General features: G+C 35.1%; 3 protein-coding genes and 1 non-coding gene across 9 annotated transcripts in view; 1 reads left to right on the top strand and 3 right to left on the bottom strand.

Moving 5' to 3' along the window:
* Positions 1 to 5,811, bottom strand: part of LOC111493589 (probable manganese-transporting ATPase PDR2) — a 17,526-nt gene extending 11,715 nt beyond the window's left edge. Inside the window, exons 1-7 of one of the 3 annotated variants that reach the window (XM_023143340.1) lie at positions 5,702 to 5,811; positions 5,300 to 5,596; positions 3,780 to 3,872; positions 2,747 to 2,949; positions 656 to 728; positions 319 to 491; positions 59 to 230 (exon numbers count right to left, since the gene is read on the bottom strand). In XM_023143340.1, the coding sequence (XP_022999108.1) occupies positions 59 to 230; positions 319 to 491; positions 656 to 728; positions 2,747 to 2,949; positions 3,780 to 3,872; positions 5,300 to 5,548 (963 nt within the window). In that variant the 5' untranslated portion in view covers positions 5,549 to 5,596; positions 5,702 to 5,811. Of the gene's footprint in view, positions 1 to 58; positions 231 to 318; positions 492 to 655; positions 729 to 2,746; positions 2,950 to 3,779; positions 3,873 to 5,299; positions 5,597 to 5,701 lie in introns of those variants that run through there. The other 2 variants (XM_023143341.1, XM_023143342.1) reach the window with 2 other exon arrangements.
* LOC111494056 lies at positions 3,106 to 3,207 on the top strand. The gene has a single exon (XR_002720120.1). It is a non-coding gene; the product is annotated as a U6 spliceosomal RNA (small nuclear RNA).
* A 1,284-nt stretch (positions 5,812 to 7,095) lies between the features above and the next one.
* Positions 7,096 to 14,651, bottom strand: LOC111493908 (probable disease resistance protein At4g27220). The gene is made up of 5 exons (XM_023143813.1): positions 14,452 to 14,651; positions 10,577 to 13,556; positions 9,467 to 9,991; positions 8,297 to 9,163; positions 7,096 to 7,374 (listed from the first exon to the last, which is right to left on the bottom strand). The coding sequence occupies exons 2-5, from the start codon at positions 13,382 to 13,384 to the stop codon at positions 7,336 to 7,338; spliced, it is 4,239 nt and encodes a 1,412-aa protein (XP_022999581.1). The 5' UTR covers positions 13,385 to 13,556; positions 14,452 to 14,651; the 3' UTR covers positions 7,096 to 7,335.
* A 974-nt stretch (positions 14,652 to 15,625) lies between these two features.
* Positions 15,626 to 17,975, bottom strand: part of LOC111493755 (vesicle-associated protein 2-2-like) — a 5,802-nt gene continuing 3,452 nt past the window's right edge. For 3 of the 4 annotated variants that reach the window (XM_023143591.1, XM_023143590.1, XM_023143593.1), the window contains 3 exons: positions 17,442 to 17,633; positions 16,619 to 16,696; positions 15,626 to 15,975 (listed from right to left, as the gene is read on the bottom strand). In XM_023143591.1, the coding sequence (XP_022999359.1) occupies positions 15,865 to 15,975; positions 16,619 to 16,696; positions 17,442 to 17,633 (381 nt within the window). In that variant the 3' untranslated portion in view covers positions 15,626 to 15,864. The remainder of the gene's footprint in view (positions 15,976 to 16,618; positions 16,697 to 17,441; positions 17,634 to 17,975) is intronic. The other variant, XM_023143592.1, reaches the window with a different exon arrangement.

Raw genomic sequence — 17,975 nt, 5'->3', positions numbered from 1 at the left:
GGGGGGGGGGGGGGGGGGGGGACAGAAAAATAAAAATAAAAAATACAAGAAGAAACACCTTCCATTGTGGTGTAGACTCCCCAGTAAGAATGGCTTCATTAACAATAGCACTTCCAGCCAAGATAAGCATATCAGCAGGTACAGACTTATCTTCACCACTCCGACCAGAATCACGCCCTACAGAGACAACATCTCCTGGCAAAAGCTCAGTTCCAGGTAGCTTCACCCACCTAAGTTACACCATCACGTTTACATGTCAAGAAGCAGAGTCGGGGAAAAAAAACAAGATAAATAGTCCAAGTGGTAAAAATGACATACTTTCCACAACGATGCACCATTAAGGTCTGAGTATCCACTCTAACACGCCTTAACTCACTTAAGGTCTTTAACCGACTTTTTGCCATTGTTGACTCAAACATAAACAGCATAAACAGAGTAAACAGGCTGTAATACCAATACTCATCCAAACACCATAGCCCCACACAAAAAACCTGGGAGAAGGCAGAAAAGGTACAGCCGTAAGAGAAATATTAAAAAAAATGCCTCTTAAAACAAATCAAGTGGGGTTGTTGGGGGTGGGGCGGATAGAGGGGGGGAGAGAAGGGAGGGCAACTATAAAGTAAACACAAAATCCCTTGGATAAAACAGAGTCAACCTGAAACACAAAAAATGGTTCCATACACTGCTCTTTCATTAATTTCACGAACGTAGGTTGTGGATACTCAAATCTGTAAAGTAAAAAATGAAGAGAAAAAGAGCATTAAACAAACTATTAAAGATAACAATCCTGTAACAAGGATCAGGTTCCACAAGTTCAATTCCTCGCATCCAATAATAATATCATATTATTATTGGTGTTTACAAAAGACCTTCCCATTTTGCAATGAGGGAGGTATAACTATAGGAAGTAAAAATATTAGACAGTTTACACTAAGATATAGTTTGGTAAACAACATTGTCAAAAAGTTTTGTATATAAGTCTGTGTCTTTTCTACGAATATTCTCTATTTTCTTTCTTTCCACATATTCAAAAAGAAAGCCATGATGAGATGTCATATCCTTCACTTTCCTAAGAAATGTGAGATGTCATCCGAATATATTGAGAATCATTGTCCAAAAATTCTAAGCATATGTGCATTGCATAAATAAGTGGCTTTGTGATTCGTTTTCTTTGTTACATAACACAGACACGAATTTGGAGAAAGAGTGATGTAAGGCATTCTTTTTTTGAAGATTTTCACTTGTGCTAATGGCTTTATGCCCTATTTTCCAAATGAAGAACTTTATCTTTTTAGGCTGATGTCCTTAACATACTGTCTTTGCTAGCGTGAGATCTATTACTTCTACTTTTTTTCCCCATGTTCATCATCAAGGATTTTGTAGAAAAGACCATGTCAGAGCTGGGGAGCCAAGTCAGTGAGTCCACTTCGTTTGACAATACCACAGGGAGGTCAAGGCTTAATTCAGTCCATTCTGTTGCTTCATTATCCTTTAAATTCCTACAAGCTTCAAGTCCCATAATTTGTCGACAACATTCAAAGTTTCTTTGATGGTGGCTTTTTTGCTATGTGAGAGCCTGTATAAAAGTGGATACCTCAGGGCTAGCGTGGTGTTTTCAATCCATGGGTAGGTCTAAGATGATGTGTTTTCTCCCTCACCCACCTTATGGCATGTTTAGTTGGTGATGAGGTTTTGATGTTTCTGTATGTACTTCCAAGGCCCTTTTATAAAAGATGGAGGGGTTGGTTTTTGTTTGATGTAGAAGTATATTTGACCTTTATAAGAGTTCTCTACAAAGCCTTTTCTTCGTGATGATATCTCCATATCCATTTGGTGAGGAGAGCTTTGTTCTTCTTCTTTATCTAGAAAAGACCGAGGCCTCCCTTTTCTATTGGGAGGTTTATAATATTCCATCGAACAAGGTGTGTGTCATCTTTCCACAGGTAGTTTCTGAATAAAGATTATTAATGACTGGAAGGCTTTTCTTCTGCCGTTCTTTTGGAAGAAAATTTCCTCCACCCCAGCCTCTAAGTTGTTTCCTCCTCTTTCGTTCTTAATACGTTGTTTCTCATCAAAACAATAATAATAATAATAATAATAATAAAGGAGGCATATAGTACAATATCAATTTGAAATGGGGAATAATGACAGACTTTTTAATGAATGTTAAAGACACCAGATACCCAAACACGAAATTTTGGTGAGAAGTAAGAGGCTTGGTCTCATAAATTACCGAAAGCCCTTCTAATGATGTGTACACGTTTCGAAAACTTCATTTGCATTAGAAGTCCACAAAATGGCCTTATTGAGTATTTTTTTTAATCCAAAAGTGTATAGAAAAAATGGTTAACAGACGAACCAAGTAAAAAGATGAGAAAACATAGGTTTGCATGAAAAATACCCTGAAGCATGTAACAATCATTTTCTCCCTATCTTCCCTGACATCAAAGTCTAATGAAGTCCAACTGTAAACTGATAGTACTCAGGGTTTTCTTGGTCTAACATATTCCTTCTAAATGATAAATATCAAGCAAACATTATCAGGAGAACTCAAGTTACTCAATCAAATAAGTGGAATGGTGTACATTATATGTAAAATGTATTATGGAAACATTATCTTTTCTATTCCACAGATGTAAAACATTATCAAGCCATTCAAGCATGCAGCAGTCAATTGTAAAACATCCACATTCAACCAAAGCACAAAGTAATAAAAGTAAAAGTGAATCGCAAAAGAAAAACCCACATATTGCGTCCCCATTTTTCAACAGCAGCTACAACTTTAGGCTCAGAGCCATAGCCAGTGTTCTTTAGATAATAACCAACAGTTTCTTTTGTTGGGTAAGGAAGCTTGCAGAAAGTCTCCTTCTCCTTCGAATAAATAAATCTTTGTTTTCTGAAATCAAAGTAGATCTCCTCAGTATCCACTGCAGATACAGAACCTGCCAGCTGCAAAGCAAAGAGTTAAGGTGACTGATAATGAAAAGAACAGATACTAGAATTTTGAAAAACAAAGTCAGAATCAGAGTGCAGGGAAGACTGTACACTGAAGAAACAGTTCTTCCCTTTTCTATGAAAATCCAGTTTTCATTTCTCAATGAAAGAATATGCAATCAAATAAAATTGGAATTGGAATGATATGGAGAAGATTAGCAATGCCCTTGCACAAGGATGATGCGCACGAACCAATAAATAATCCAAAAATACAATGGAAATAAAAAGTAAATAAATAAAAGGAATTCCAAAACAACAGGAACAAAAAAAAAAAAAAAAAGAGGAAAAAGCTAACAAACTACAAGAATTACCCATGGGACAAATATCTTGAACTAAAATCTGTTCCATCCAAAATTCATAATTTTTAAATTACGGTGTCCATGTAGAACTCATTTCACTCTCGTAATTATTCTGGTCACCATAACAAACAACAAGAAGACAATCTGATGTATACTTGCTAGTTAAATCAAAAATAATTTGTATTCTTATTTGTTCGAGTTGTTTAACTAGGTTAGTAGAAGGTTATTATCAGGATTGACCTTAGATTAGTTTATTGTTATGTTGATAATTATAAACATTCATCTACCATGAACAGTGGTCCTCGTACATAAATGCTTGCTGATTGACATTTGCCACTATATATCTTGACGTTCAATAAAAAATAAAAAATAAGTTCGCTCATTCAAGATTTTGATATGCACCCCACGCTTTATCAAAAGTAAATATTTACAATGCCTAATTTAAAATTTCAATCAAGATCTTGATATGCATGCTTAATCACTTACAATCTTACGAAAATGAAGCTGAACAATTTCTTTCGAGCCTGAAAATTTTGCAGGAACTATCTTGCATGTATCAGCATGGTAAATATCATTAACCTGCATCTCAAAAGAGCATCATGCAAAAACATAAGATATTTACAAACTATATTGCTTTCATTTAAATTAAATATTAAGCCATAATCAAGTACATTTCAAAAAATTTAACTAATCCGAGTAATAAAAAAGTATGAGAAAAGAGATCAGTTTGAACTTTAAAAATATAAACTTTCTAAGTGAAAACAGTAGAAAGCACGTCAACCATGGAGGAAATGGTTTTTCCTTCTTTTCTCTCTTTGATGGGAAGTGATCGAGAATTGTATCAATGCGACAAAAGGGAACAAGGAAACTTCCTCCCATAGAATACTATCATAAAAAGACTTTCCAAGTCGTGTAAAGACTACAAATTACAAAGAACCCTTGTGGTTTTAGCTCCGCCAAGGAGCCAAATGTTGCATGACATACACAAAAGAACCATGAGTATTCACCTTAACCTCAAAAATTCTAAGGTTCCACTCCTTCCATGTTAACCAAAGGGTAGCTCTCACTGCAAACATCCAAAGGACCTAAGACTTACCATCAAAATGCCTCCCCATTCCCTACCAGAATTTGCATCAGCCAATCATCAACCCTTGGTAGACACAAGGGAAGTTCAAACTCATTCAAAAATAGTTCAACACAAGCAGGGAGAGAGAAGGAGGAAGAGTGAGGCAAAAATTAAGCAAAATGACACCATCAGGGTTCTATCCACAAACTAACAAAAGTTAACTGGTATAATAATGGTGGTTAATAAAAACGTTCCTTGGGCAGATTGGAAGGGAAATTTTCTAAGGAGGTTAAATTTTTATCTGGACGCTCAACCATGAAAGCGTTAATAAATCATATGCAATGATAGACTAAATTACCTATGTGAAAACATGGCTTTAAATCCAAGTTGGGGATTATCTGTATGAGAAATAGGAACGATCAAGCTCAAATCATTCTCTTCGTTGATTAAGCAATAAGATTTAGACACTCATCCAGTGTTCCAAATTTTCATGGTGACCACTCAATCAGGGTAATATCTCTAAACTGGTAACCAGAGATAGGCAAAAGTGTGAAGATTCCATGCACTAATACTGCAAATGCAATCAATTGGGGTCTATGGATAGAAATATATGAAGGATTATTCAATGGGAAAAAGTACTCAATCAAGGAACAGGGATTCTAATTTGCAACCAAGCAACATGAAATTCAATCAGAGAAAATGGGTAATTTGTAAACTCCTACTGAAAGTCGAACTATTGAATACACACCCTCAAATCCAGCAGAAACATAGAAAGATAGAAAAAGTGATATTTTACAGTTATGCTGCACATATGCAGCTAAACATACTGCAGGCAACAACATGACAAGTCTACATCTCAAATGCAATGGCAATGCATAAGCATCATCAAATGCAAGTACGAAACTAACGAAAGAAAAGAACGATGGTTGTAAAACGGCACCTGACTGTACTGAACAAAACATTTGAAATCAACAGACCAAGCAGTGAAAAGCAAGAACAAAACATGAAGAGCCGCCAGTCCACCTAAAACAATGACAGCATCCCCGAAGTCTATACTAGGAACCACGACGGCAAGCCAGGCCACATAAAGAATGGCGAATGGCCACAGATCCAACCGCCATGCCCAGTGTTTCTTTCTCAACAAGTCAACTCTCTCGACCACCTTCCCGCCCACTTGGAATCTTAACATCTTTCTCAACTCTGCTGCTCAATTCGAAGATTCGCAAACGTGGACCATCTGGTAATCAACGAGTGTAAATCGATCAGGTTGAGATCATGAAAGAGAGAAGAAATTGAAACGACGAATTGAATTGAGACCGGAAATGAATGAATCGGAAAATACCAAAGAGATCGGCGGGAAGCGATTGAATCAGCAGAGCAGCTGGGATTTTGTTTAAGAGATGAAGAGATGGTTTTAGATTCATTGCTTGTTTTTTCTTTGCTTTTTTTTTTTTCTTTTTTTAGCTCACTTTTTATTTTATGCATTAATTAATTATAAAACATTGACCATATGAAATTTATAAAATTGGATTTTTCTATTAAAAAAATCTTTTTTTTTTTTTTTTTTTTTTGGTGTCTTATGCAGATTTTCAAATACATTAAATTAAATGTATTTAACACAAATATTTATTTGGCATTTTATTTAATGCTTTGGATCTTGTGAACAAATTAATGAAAAATATAAAAACAACATGAATTTAAAATTTTAACATTAAAAAAAATTAAAACTTTGATAAATATATTAATTATTTTTTTTTTGTTGTTATAACAATAATAAATACATCGTTGATTAATACACTAATTAATCATTGAATAACTCTACAATAATCAAGTTTATCAGCTTCATATCGTATATAGGAAGGTTCTATAATTCATTGAACTAACAAGCAAAAATTTATTCGAGCAACGACGAATGTTGTATTAAAGAGTTTAAATTACAACAAGTTAATTATGAAACATAAAGTTTGATAGTAAATCAAAAAATTTGCTTACAATATAATTATATATACATATATTTATTACAATTTAATTTAATTTCATAATTCTTTTTTCCATTATTTATTTTTTTAATAACTCTTATCAATAAAATTTGGAGGCTTGCAAATATAATTTTTCAAAATAAAATTGAATTGCAAATTTAAATTCAATTTTTTGAAATAAATAAATAGACGTTGTTTTACTTTATTAAAAATAAAAATAAAAAAAACTAAATAAATGACCTTTAACTACATGAACCAACTGAACCCAATATTCTATCATTGAGTTGGGTTGGGTTCATTATTTAAAACCCGAACAATTGAGTTGAGTCTAAAAAATTTCATAACTCTCGAACCCAATCCATGAACACCTCTATCCAACGGGTCTATTGGTTATACTCCCTCATATGTTTACCACTAACTCATCCGAACAAACTATCAACTAATTACGACTATGCCACAACTTGTATCCTTGAAGTCTTGTTTAAAAGCTAAAAGTACAAGAAAATAAAGAATTTGTGCTTAAAAACAAAAGCTGACTGTTCTTAAAAAGGAAGGAAAATGAAGATGAAGAACCGTCATGATATTGCGTTCTTACGAGACATACATACGTAATACTTTCATATCTTTCATGATCAACATACATGACTTACCAATGTCTCAAAGACATAGAGTAAACATATTAACATAGTTCACGTTGCATGACATATGGAGGTTCATGCATCATACAACATTGATATCACAACATAGTTTCATAACGTAGAAAAAGCATATCATAGTATAACTTATAACATAGCATAACATGTATCATAGCATAACTTATGTCATAACATGAATCGCCATATTATATAACACGTCAAACAATCCTAAAACATGACACGTGCAAGGGCCACAGCGCACGCATCATTCATACAGCATACAAATCATCCAACCATACAAATCATCCAACCAAACTAACAGTAAAGCCACTTATTTGGTTAGCCTAAGTCGGAGTCGTTAATTATTCCTCTTGAATCTGCTCCTCAAAGTCCAATTCAACCTACATGGGCCCACGACATTGGGTTAAGGCATAATAAACGACTTAATTCATCTAACGGTATCAATTAAGTCTACTTTTGGCTCAAAAATAACTTAAATTGAACAACTAATGGCCAAACTAACCTCGAACGCTTCCAATAACGTCAAAATCGGCTATGATTGATTCTTATGCACTACGTGATGCTATGTTTGATGGATTTATATGTTAAGTATGATAGACTTAGTATCCTATGTGTTGATTGATAGATTATGCCACCCTAAGGACATGAAAAGGAATACAAGAGAATGTCGAGATCATCAAGTGTCGAATTCAAATCTAAATCCTAGGCATTGGTCGTGACAAATGGTATCAAAGCAGTACCTCTCCTAGTAAGATGTGGTTTGATGATGAACCAAGATGGAAGCTGGAGGGCATGTGACACCTTAGTAAATAAGGGATACATGAATAAACCAAGACCATATTCGAATGAAAGCGAATCTGAGCATAAGATGACTAAGAAAGGCTTAAAAGAATTGCAAGCCACTAACTATACCAACAAAGTGCATCTTGCTTTTAGATGGCTCAGTTATAAGAATTTCAAATTTAAGCGTATTTTGTTTGGAACAATTCTATGTTGGGTGACCTTAGAATTTCCTTAGGATGCATGTGATTAAGGACAAAGCATGCTATAAGGAATTGTGTTGATCTGATGAGATAGTATTTACTCTTATAAACAAGCAAAGAGTAAGTATGTGACCATGTCGCAGATAAATGTCGAGGCCATCAAGTATTGAATTTGAATTCTGGGCATGATTCATTACAAAAAAACTCAAGCCCACTTTTAGTATCTCTTTTCTTTAAAGAAAACGTTCTAAACCAAATGATTTGTGAAAAGAAGTAAAACCATCTACTAACAATTAGTAGATTCAAGAGACAAGCGTACCTCTTCCACGAAGAAACTCTGCAGGCTGGTGTCAAGGTCATTATCCCAAAGCTGGTTGATTGTGGCATTAACATTGCTTGTCCAGAACCCCTCATCTGATCCCCATTTGGCATACCAGCAGTGTTCAGGCGTAGTTACAACTCCACAAGAAAATGCTTTCATTTCTGGACATTTCTTCATAACCACTTTTTTCAGACATGGGAACTTAATAGTGCTTTTCCCAGAATGAAAGGTTGATAAATTAGGCAAGTCAAAGAGTTCCAAGATTTTCAATTGGCTGAAAACAATTTCATCCTCTTCTTCTCCTTTTGCAATTATAGTGCTCATCTTTTTGCATGCAGATAAATGTAGCTCTTGCAGCTGCACCAGGACTTTAGCTACTGATGAATCCATCAAGTGAACCAATCCATGACACGCAACTATTCTAATACACCTCAAGTTGTGGAGAGAGGACAACGACTGAAATAAAGAATTTAATCGACTGCAATCCTCTACCTCGAGAACTTCTAAGTTGTGAAATGATGGGGTTACTTCCAATTTTGTCTTCCATAAATTTACAATTTTAGGAAGTCTAAGGAGACTTAACCTCCTCAAAGGTACAGATATCCCAACTCGACGTTCCTCAGCAGTAAAAAATCCTTCACTTGGAAAGAGTTCAACCAGGAAGGAATCTATCACATGGAGTTCATCAACAATGAACAATAATTCAACGAACCCGAATGGTAAATTAGTCATTGAGATTGACCATTTATACACATCCGAACCCAACAATGCCAGAGCTTTAAGCTTGGGAAACAACACTCTGAGGGACTGACCATGCCATAAGTCTCTCATTACCAATGTGCAGTCTAAAGTCAAAAACGAAACCTGGAAAGCAAAGTCGTGAAATTAGTTTGATCCAGTCAATTTTGTTCCCAGGATGATCCAGACACATTGAAGGATATGAAAAAAAATGGGCGACCAAGAAATGTGTTGAAATAACGACTCTCCACATGGTATGATATTGTCCACTTTGAGCATGAGCTCTCATGACTTTTTTTTTTTTTTTGGGCTTCCCCAAAAGGTCTCATACCAATGGAGATGTATTCATTACTTATAAATCCATGATCATTCCTTAAATTATCCTACGTGGGACTCCCTCCCAACAAAAATATTTAAGCTAGCTATTACCTTAGAGAAAACAAACTGTGTTTTGGTTGTCTCAAATCTTTCTTCCTTCACGAAGATTTCTTCCAATCCACAGCGCTCGAGGACTAAGCTTTCTAGTAATTGAAGATTGGTGGTAAAGGAAGCTGGGAAAAGACTTTTCAGTTCAGGACAACCTTCGACAGTGACACTAGCTATGCTTTGAAAGGTAACCAGTTCTTGAGGAACTCTGTTCCAAACATTCTTCAATCTTGGCAGTTCATGTAAATCCAAGTGTCTCAACTGGCTGGAAAATATTTCACCTTCTTCATTGGCATCGGACCATTGAAATATCTCTTCAATTAATTCACAGCTCCGTATCTCCAACTTTTCGAGACTCTTAAGACTCCTTATTGTATTTGAAGGGAATACAATTCTAAGACTTTGACAACTAGTAAGTTCTATCCTTTTGAGTTTGCTAAACGACTCCATTGTCGGTCTATTAGGCCATATGGTCTTCAATTTGTGCAAGCCTTTAAGTACTAACGTTTTCAAACTCGGAAATGTAACCTGCAACATTCATACTCGAGTTGTCAAAGAATTAGAGAGGGATATGGCACACAAGAAAAGGCATCAACCTTTGTACTTTTCCTTGCAAAAGTAGTACAGCACAGTCCATATTTTCTTTCAAACGTTGCAGCATAGCATTATATCATTGTAGTAAAAATCCTTTAGAATGTCGGATAGAAAATCAATGAGGTGATAACTAGGATACATGCTTGGATTTAGTGAAAGAAAACAACATTCAAATACGTCGTTTTTTCGTTCAACATTCTAATGCTTTTTCTACTCCAAGGGCAATTTTAAAACGTTATGAAAGCTTAAGGATAATATTGCAACTTTGGAAAAAATATGAGTTTCTTTTCAAACTAGTGACAAAATTTAAGGCCTTGTTACAACGATGTGAGACAATATGAAATGAATACTCCAGGAGCCATAAATGGGAGCTCTAAGCTAAAAATTATGATATGGGATTAAAGACTAATTTATGAATGCTGTAGACCATCCTGCCTTTCTCATATAAAGGAAATAGCATGGCAAGAAGACAAAATATATGAACTACGTGCATTTCATTTCTAGGGAATTTCTGCATACCTGCTCATTAAAAAATGGGATGCAATCGCTCAGTTCGTATTCCTGGGCAATTTCTGAATGTTGTTGTACATCATCCTGGATTTTTTGTCTGAGCCGATCCACTTTCAAGCAGAAACTTGTAAGCTGAGGTAATCCAGTTAAGGATAAGGAGCTTAATTTACTACACTCAAACTGGCTCGTGGCCTCATTTTCCATAGCAACAATCGTCTCAATCATTTCACAGTTAGAAACATGGATCTGTTGAAGATTTGAAAGGCCACTCATAATGGATGAATAAAAGAGATTCCTCAGTATTTTACAATCCTCCACTTTTATGATTTTCAATTTGTTAAAAGGAACAACTCTGAGACGCTCATTAATTATACTCTGTAGGCTCTTCATTCTATTAAGAGCTAACAACTCCAAATTAGTGAATCCTTTAAGTGAAGCTTCACTCACTAAATATTGTTCATCAAAGTGATGAAAAACAAGATGCTTCAAAGGTGGTACATCTTTTTTATCCAATTCAAATAAAATATGATTACCAATCGTGACTGGTACTTCTAAGTGTAATTCTTCAGATTCACAGAGTAACCTTTTTATCCCCTCACTCAAAAGAATTTCTGAATCGACCTTGAGACACATCACTTTGAAGGTGTTAAACGTATAATCTGGCCACTCCCTACCAATGACTATTTGAAATCTTTCCAATTTCAGTTTGTCTAAAAACAATTGTTTTGGCATAATGCTAGCATCCGGAACACATAAACATAAAGTAGTAAGGCAAGTCAAAAAATGTAGTTCCAAAAGGCTGGCATTCTTTGTTTTACTGGTCAATCCCACCCCATCCCATCCAACAAAACTCTCCTCCATATCCAACTCTTCTAATTTTGTCAATTTTGAAAGCACATTAGGTGGAATCATCTCTAGTTTGTAGCAATATTTTAAATCTAATGACTTGAGTTGTGTCAATTGGCCAAGAGCTGGAGGTAATTCTTTGATATAACATCCTCTTAAGCTAAGAATTTCAAGTTCCTTCAGCTCCTTAATCATGTCCATGTTCCCCAACTCACAAAACCATAGACGTAAAATTCGAAGGTATGCCAAGGAGTGGAATGATGACAGCGAAATCTGCATATTGTGCAACTCTAAAACTTTGAGTTTTGCCAATTCCATCAAGAAGTCTTCTGGCATATGAATACATGGATCGAAAGAAGTACCTTGAACCAGTACCAACAGCTCAAGTTTTGGAAACATCATCTTTTGAGGAAGATTGTGAAAGTTTTCAGTATTTATTAAGACTGCATTGCATTTTCTGAATGCACCATCCTTTCTCCATTCAGTAGATCCTCGCCCATAACTCATTGTACACATCCTATCATCTCTGTATGCAATTGAAATAGCAACATTGCGAACGACATCATGCATCTTAACAAAATTGTCCCCTCGATCTGAATCTAAAAGTAAACAACTAGATTTGAGAACATCAACCAATTTGACCATTCTGTCTCTTGCATCAGCCAAAGAATTGATATGCTGTAGCAATCTCAGACCAAAAGCATATATGAGCAATTTTTCCATGTTTATGTCATAATCTTCATGAAACACACTACAAAGTAGGAATAGTAACTTGGCTTCTTCACTTTCTACATACTTATAACTTAGTTCAACTGAGGCATGAGCTTCTTTGCCCACCCCTTCATTTACTGCAGCAGGGTTTTGTAGCTGTTTTAAGGCATCCCTCCAAATGGGCAAAGGTTTTCCACTCAATGCCTTCGCAACCGTACTAAGTGCAATTGGCAACCCTACACATTCCTTTGCTACCTCAGATGCTACGGACTTCAAGACTGAAATTTCAAGCGATTCACCTGCCTTGCTTTTGAAGAAATTCCATGATTCTTCTTCATTGAGAAACTTTACCTCAAAAGTATTACGAATAGACATTTTATTGTATAATACATGGTGATGTCTTGAAGTGATGAGTATCTTACATCTTTCGCGGTCTTCCCCATAAGGAATTCCGACAGTTTCTAAATCAAGTTCCTCCCACATATCATCTAACACTACAAGAATCTTATTCTCCTTCTTCAACCTCTTTTGTAATAAGGCTGCTCTTCCCTCAACACTTTCTTGTTTAAAAGACAAGCTTAGCATGTCGCCAATTTTTGACTGAATACTTCTAATATCCGGAATCTGGCCTATAGTTACCATAACCACTTCGTCAAATAATCTGACCTCCCTAACATGTCTTGAAATTTCTTTGACTAGCATAGTTTTGCCAACACCACCCATCCCATACACTCCAACCATGCTGACTTTAGAATCTATCAGTGCCGCAATGATTTCATTCATAACTGATATTCTTGACCCAAAGGTTAGGAAGCCCTTGATAGCTGAACTCCCCACCCCTGGTAGAGCTCCTGGAATTGATACTTTGTCAAAATTTCCTTCTTCCTTCATCTTTTTGACATTGTCTGCCTCTATCTTTGCTTTTTTACTTAACTGGTACCTCTGGAAAGAAAAGAAGCATGAACCACTGCAGCATTTATTCCCTGATTGGTTGCCATCTAAGAGGAAAATCTTAATTTCTTTGTCGACCTTATCCACCTTGATTAGCCATTCCTGAACGTCAACTAAAATATCTTCAGCATTTCTTCTTGCCTCATCAACCTTATGCTGCACCCTGCGTCTGGTATTTTCTAGGACACTAAGTTGGTATTCAAGATCCGTAACATAGCTTTGGTAGAAAATAAGATAACCCATCTGACGTCCAATGGGTTTAACCATGCACTCACCAACTTTTGCAACAACAGAAATAACGATATCCATTTTCCTCCTTTAAGCTTTTATGGAGGACTCATACCAAGTAAATCAATGAAGAACAATAAAATGACGACAATCACAATGGATATTAAGGCAGAGTATTGTGAATACGCACTGCAATGTTCTTCTGGTGCAATTCAGGAAAACTCTGCCTCTCCTCTCGTTGCTCTCTTCTAGCCTGCACACACACACACACCAAAAAAAAAAAACTGCTATTAACTTCACAAATAGAGGAACAATCAAGCAGCTAATTGGAAAAAGTTAGAAATATGACAGATTTTGGAGAGTGGAAGTGCTTGGAAGCTCATAATATAGATAGATATATTTAATTACAAGTGAGCCTAAATGCTTGGTTAATGGTTACCATTAATTTAATTATATCAATCATTCAACGCTCTCTTCACTCAGTGCAAATGGAAATCAATATTAATTGGAAATAAAAATAAAGGGCTTCAACTCAAAATCTAAATTAAGTTCTAATTCCCATGAATCAATAGTTTGGAATGGTAGATAGTGACCAAACAAATAAAACCAAATTTCCATTATTCATTAATCAAGGGATTCATTTATTTTAGACTTAAATTTGAGAAAAATTTAAAATTGTTAAATAATTGGTAAATCTTTAGGAATTTGGTTATAATTTTATTCATGACGATCATGTTAAATCGGTTTAAATCTACCATTAATATCAGAGTGGAGCAGCCGAAGCGTGGTGGGTCCATATCCCACAAGTCCGCATGATCAAAACTTCGGCTATGATGATAAACATAATCAAAGCTATGAAAAATTAATCATCCTTACCAAGAGCAGGGGATGCTTAAAATATTAGACTCCAAATATTTTACAAATTATAGGGAGAGAGCCACTTTATTAAAGTAAACACTTGCGTGGCTTCTTCTCGTAATAACGTGAATATTTTTTCCCATTATTGTTAGTATTTTTTTATTATTATTATTATTGGGAAAACATCATCTGAAGAACGAGTTCTCGTAGGCAGCCAAAGGTACAACCAGGAGAGAAGTAAACAGGAATTTCAATAATGTACTGAAAATACAACATCAAATCGTGCGTACCTGGATTCAGACATCGCCGAAGCGCAGGCGAAGTAGGGATTCGTCAAGAACCATCTCAAAACAACTCCTCCCGATCGATTAACTTGGTGTAGGTGTAAGAAGGGTATGAATCTGAGTTGAAGCAAATTAGCAAAAGAAATCAAGAGGCTACCATAGCTTTTGAAAGCTCGGAGAATTCTGACATTTTCCAGTCTTCGCCAAATAAGTCAACTAGTACATTCATTGTTCTCCCACCAGAATAAGTGAGAGTAATCAAAAGAACTAAGTTACTATCTATACCAATCTTGTAACTTTAACGACCATTTTGTTTGTAGCATAGTTTGAAAATAAGGATAATTACTAAAATTACTGAGGTAAAAACACCCTAATCCAAAAACTCAAAATTCACCCAACAGTAAATTTAATATAAATTTATTAAATTTGTAATTTATACTCCCAATCAATTTTTAATAAAATATTAAAACATGATCATGGTTTATAATCTAAGAATATACTTTTTGAGGCGTCCAAAGCAAAGCCATGAGAATTTATGTTCAAAGTGGACAATATTATATCATTGTAGAGAATCGTGTTCGTCTAACATTTAATATGAGATTGAGTTGGAAATTGGAATGGCTAAAGAAATTAATTTCTATTTTAATTGTTTATATTGTTTAATTAGTTATTTAGTTTAGCGTGCTTAATTAGTTTGTATTTTTTATCCTTTAATTTACTTCCAAAATATACCATGATTAAAATTAAAGACGTTTTAATATTAAAGTAAAATGTGACGGAATAGTTACCATTCACTCATCGCAATTCTTTGTTAGGTGACTTTTTGTAAATTTGTATAAAATAAATGTGAGTAAAGACAAAGTATGTTGAAAAGATAATGTGTTGGTCGATAAAATAATATTAAATAAGTAATGTGATCATGTCGCATAAGAACATGGGACACACAAAGATATATGAGGATAGTCTCGGATAAGTAATGTAGTCATATTACAGGAGAACGCGGGTTACATAAAAAATAGTTATTTATAAAAACAATCCTAATTTCATACGAAATAAATCGCTTAATGATTAAATTATTCGAACTAAAACCAATGATCTAAAAATTACTCCAACAAGACCAAAATTAATCTCACTTACAAGAATAAAAAAAGACATTCCAATGCAAAATAAGATGAAAAAATCCATAAATTTAGTTTAAAATAGACAAGAAAGCCGACATTAGTAAAAGCAGATGAACATCTCAGTTAACATTTATACTCAAAATCTGAATTGCATACTAAATAAGCAGCAAACTTCAAGTGCCCAAAATCAAAATCTGTATCTTATTGATAACACCCAGCACGCTAGCTACCCATCTATCTACATAACTAAGATATTCCTTTACATGTTTTCTGCAATCCTCTACACCTTACCTTACCTTCAATGGTGCAAAATGAATCCGAGCACAACGCAAATAAGCGCCACCATACAGATAAACAAAGGAGGAAAACCAACTTGATTGCTCGCCCTGCCCTTCCTACTCAGTTCCATCTGTGAAAATAGCGAGATGAAACATGGAATCACGAGACGATATAGAAGGTAGAGAAATCTTGCATATAAGTATTGAGGAACTATCTGAAATAAAATGGTATACGAAAACTGGGTGTCCATGAACAGTTCAATGGGCAAGATGAATGAATTTCCTAATAGCAGTACTTCCAAAATATAACATGCAGCTGAATTGAATTACAATGTTTCTTGATTGATTTCGTGAAGTAAATACAGACACAATTATATGCAAGGACCCTAAGAAGACTTTGCAGCCAGTCCAAATTCAGTTCTGAAAGACAATGCCGATTTCTAACTTTTCAAGTGGGAACTTTCAACCCAGAGAACCCCCACTCTGAAGACTGTTAGGAATCACAACTCTCCACGATGGTATGATATTGTCCACTTTGAGCATAAGCTCTCTTCCAACAATCCTCAACAAAGACATCTCCTCCTCACCGTCGGGGACCTGGGGTAAAGCTAGACTTGGCCCTTTTGAATCTAAGCAAAAAGTCCCTAATCTCTCTAGTATTAGGGTACTCCTTAGGTGACCAGGCTTGAATATTGCTATCAAATGGACATCATAAGAATCTAAACATGGAAGAACGGCATCCACTAAACAGAAAAATATGGTTCAGGAAGTTACCAATTTCTCCTTCAAGTGTTTTACTTCTTGAGCACTTAATCTCCTCGACTCGAACAGCATTGAAATGGTACCTTGAGCCTATTAAACAATGGGACAAAAGATCATCATTACAATTGTATTGGGCGCCATAAAAAGTAAAAATGGAGAAATGAATATTAGGAAAGTAGTTTTTTCCATTTCTATCAACATTTCATTTCTGGGTACTGAGATTATGATAAAATGAAGTCTTAAAAGGAATGATAATAAACAGATGATAACAAATTTTAAGAATCAATCTTGTAGCACACAACAAAGCTTCTCTAAATGCAATGAAAAATCAAAATCAACCGCAAAAGTTGCATCATTGTACATCCAACCCAAGGAGCCTTATAACCCATGTCCGGAAGACATGACTTTATTGGCTCCCGGGATTGCAATTTGTAACAGAGTAAAATGAATCTTATCAGAAGTTAATATTTGACAGAGTGCAGAACTTTCGAGGATGGACATAAAAGATTTTAGTGATTTTTTAAACAATACTAAATTTTTGGCTTCTTTATGGAACTCTCTTTCTAATGGTTTCAAAACTACTTCGATCATAGCATTGCTAACTGGAATGATATGCTATTAGAACATACTCATACATAAGTTCATAGATCACAAATTGAATATGCATGAACGAAGTAAATCAATTAGAGCCACATTTCCGAATTGAATTAGATGAGGACAAACAATTTCACAGACCAGATTCTCAATTATAGCTTAAAACTCACCGGTTCATTATATTCCTACATGTAAAAGCTGAAAAAACACGAGAAAAGCACAAAAGGCAATCAAAACTCACCTCTCCAAGCTTTAATTCAATTTCATTTAGCTTTGATTTCATCTCATCAATGTCCTTAACTAACTTTAGCTGTTCAGCCTTTTTCAGTGTTACCAGGTCCAGTTCTGCTGCTTTCCTTATCTCAGCAGACTTTTGTAATCCCGACACGCTATTGTTCAGCTCTAGGGATTCATCCACACTGTCGGGAAACTGATGCACAGGAGAAAAACTTCAATTGTCAAGAAATTGAAAATCACAGAACAAATCAATTGACAATTCCACCAACGGATTGAACAATGACCAAGCCACGACACTGCACAAGTTAACAGATAGCTTTACAATTTCCTGCAACAATTTGATTTTTTTAAGAAAGGAAACACTTTCTATTCGGGATAAAAAGGAAGACAAGGCACCCTCCCTAGAGAATGTGGAAGAGGTTACAAAGACCACCAACAGATTCTTAGATCAACAACAATTAGGCAGTATAACATCAAATTTAATAAGGAAAATGTTGATGTGATCCCCTTAGGAGCTTTTTTTTTTTTTTTTTTTTTT

Source organism: Cucurbita maxima, unplaced genomic scaffold (assembly GCF_002738345.1).
Source record: "Cucurbita maxima cultivar Rimu unplaced genomic scaffold, Cmax_1.0 Cma_Scf00019, whole genome shotgun sequence".
Taxonomy (NCBI): domain Eukaryota; kingdom Viridiplantae; phylum Streptophyta; class Magnoliopsida; order Cucurbitales; family Cucurbitaceae; genus Cucurbita; species Cucurbita maxima.
This window is presented reverse-complemented; position numbering and strand designations above follow the sequence as displayed.

Coding starts and splice junctions, on each gene's coding strand:
- LOC111493908 (XM_023143813.1), bottom strand. CDS start 13,384: ATGGATATCGTTATTTCTGTTGTTGCAAAAGTTGGTGAGTGCATGGTT. Junction 9,992..10,576: donor TCCCATTTTTTAATGAGCAG/GTATGCAGAAAT, acceptor TGAATGTTGCAG/GTTACATTTCCGAGTTTGAA. Junction 9,164..9,466: donor CACAGTTTGTTTTCTCTAAG/GTAATAGCTAGC, acceptor TTTGCTTTCCAG/GTTTCGTTTTTGACTTTAGA.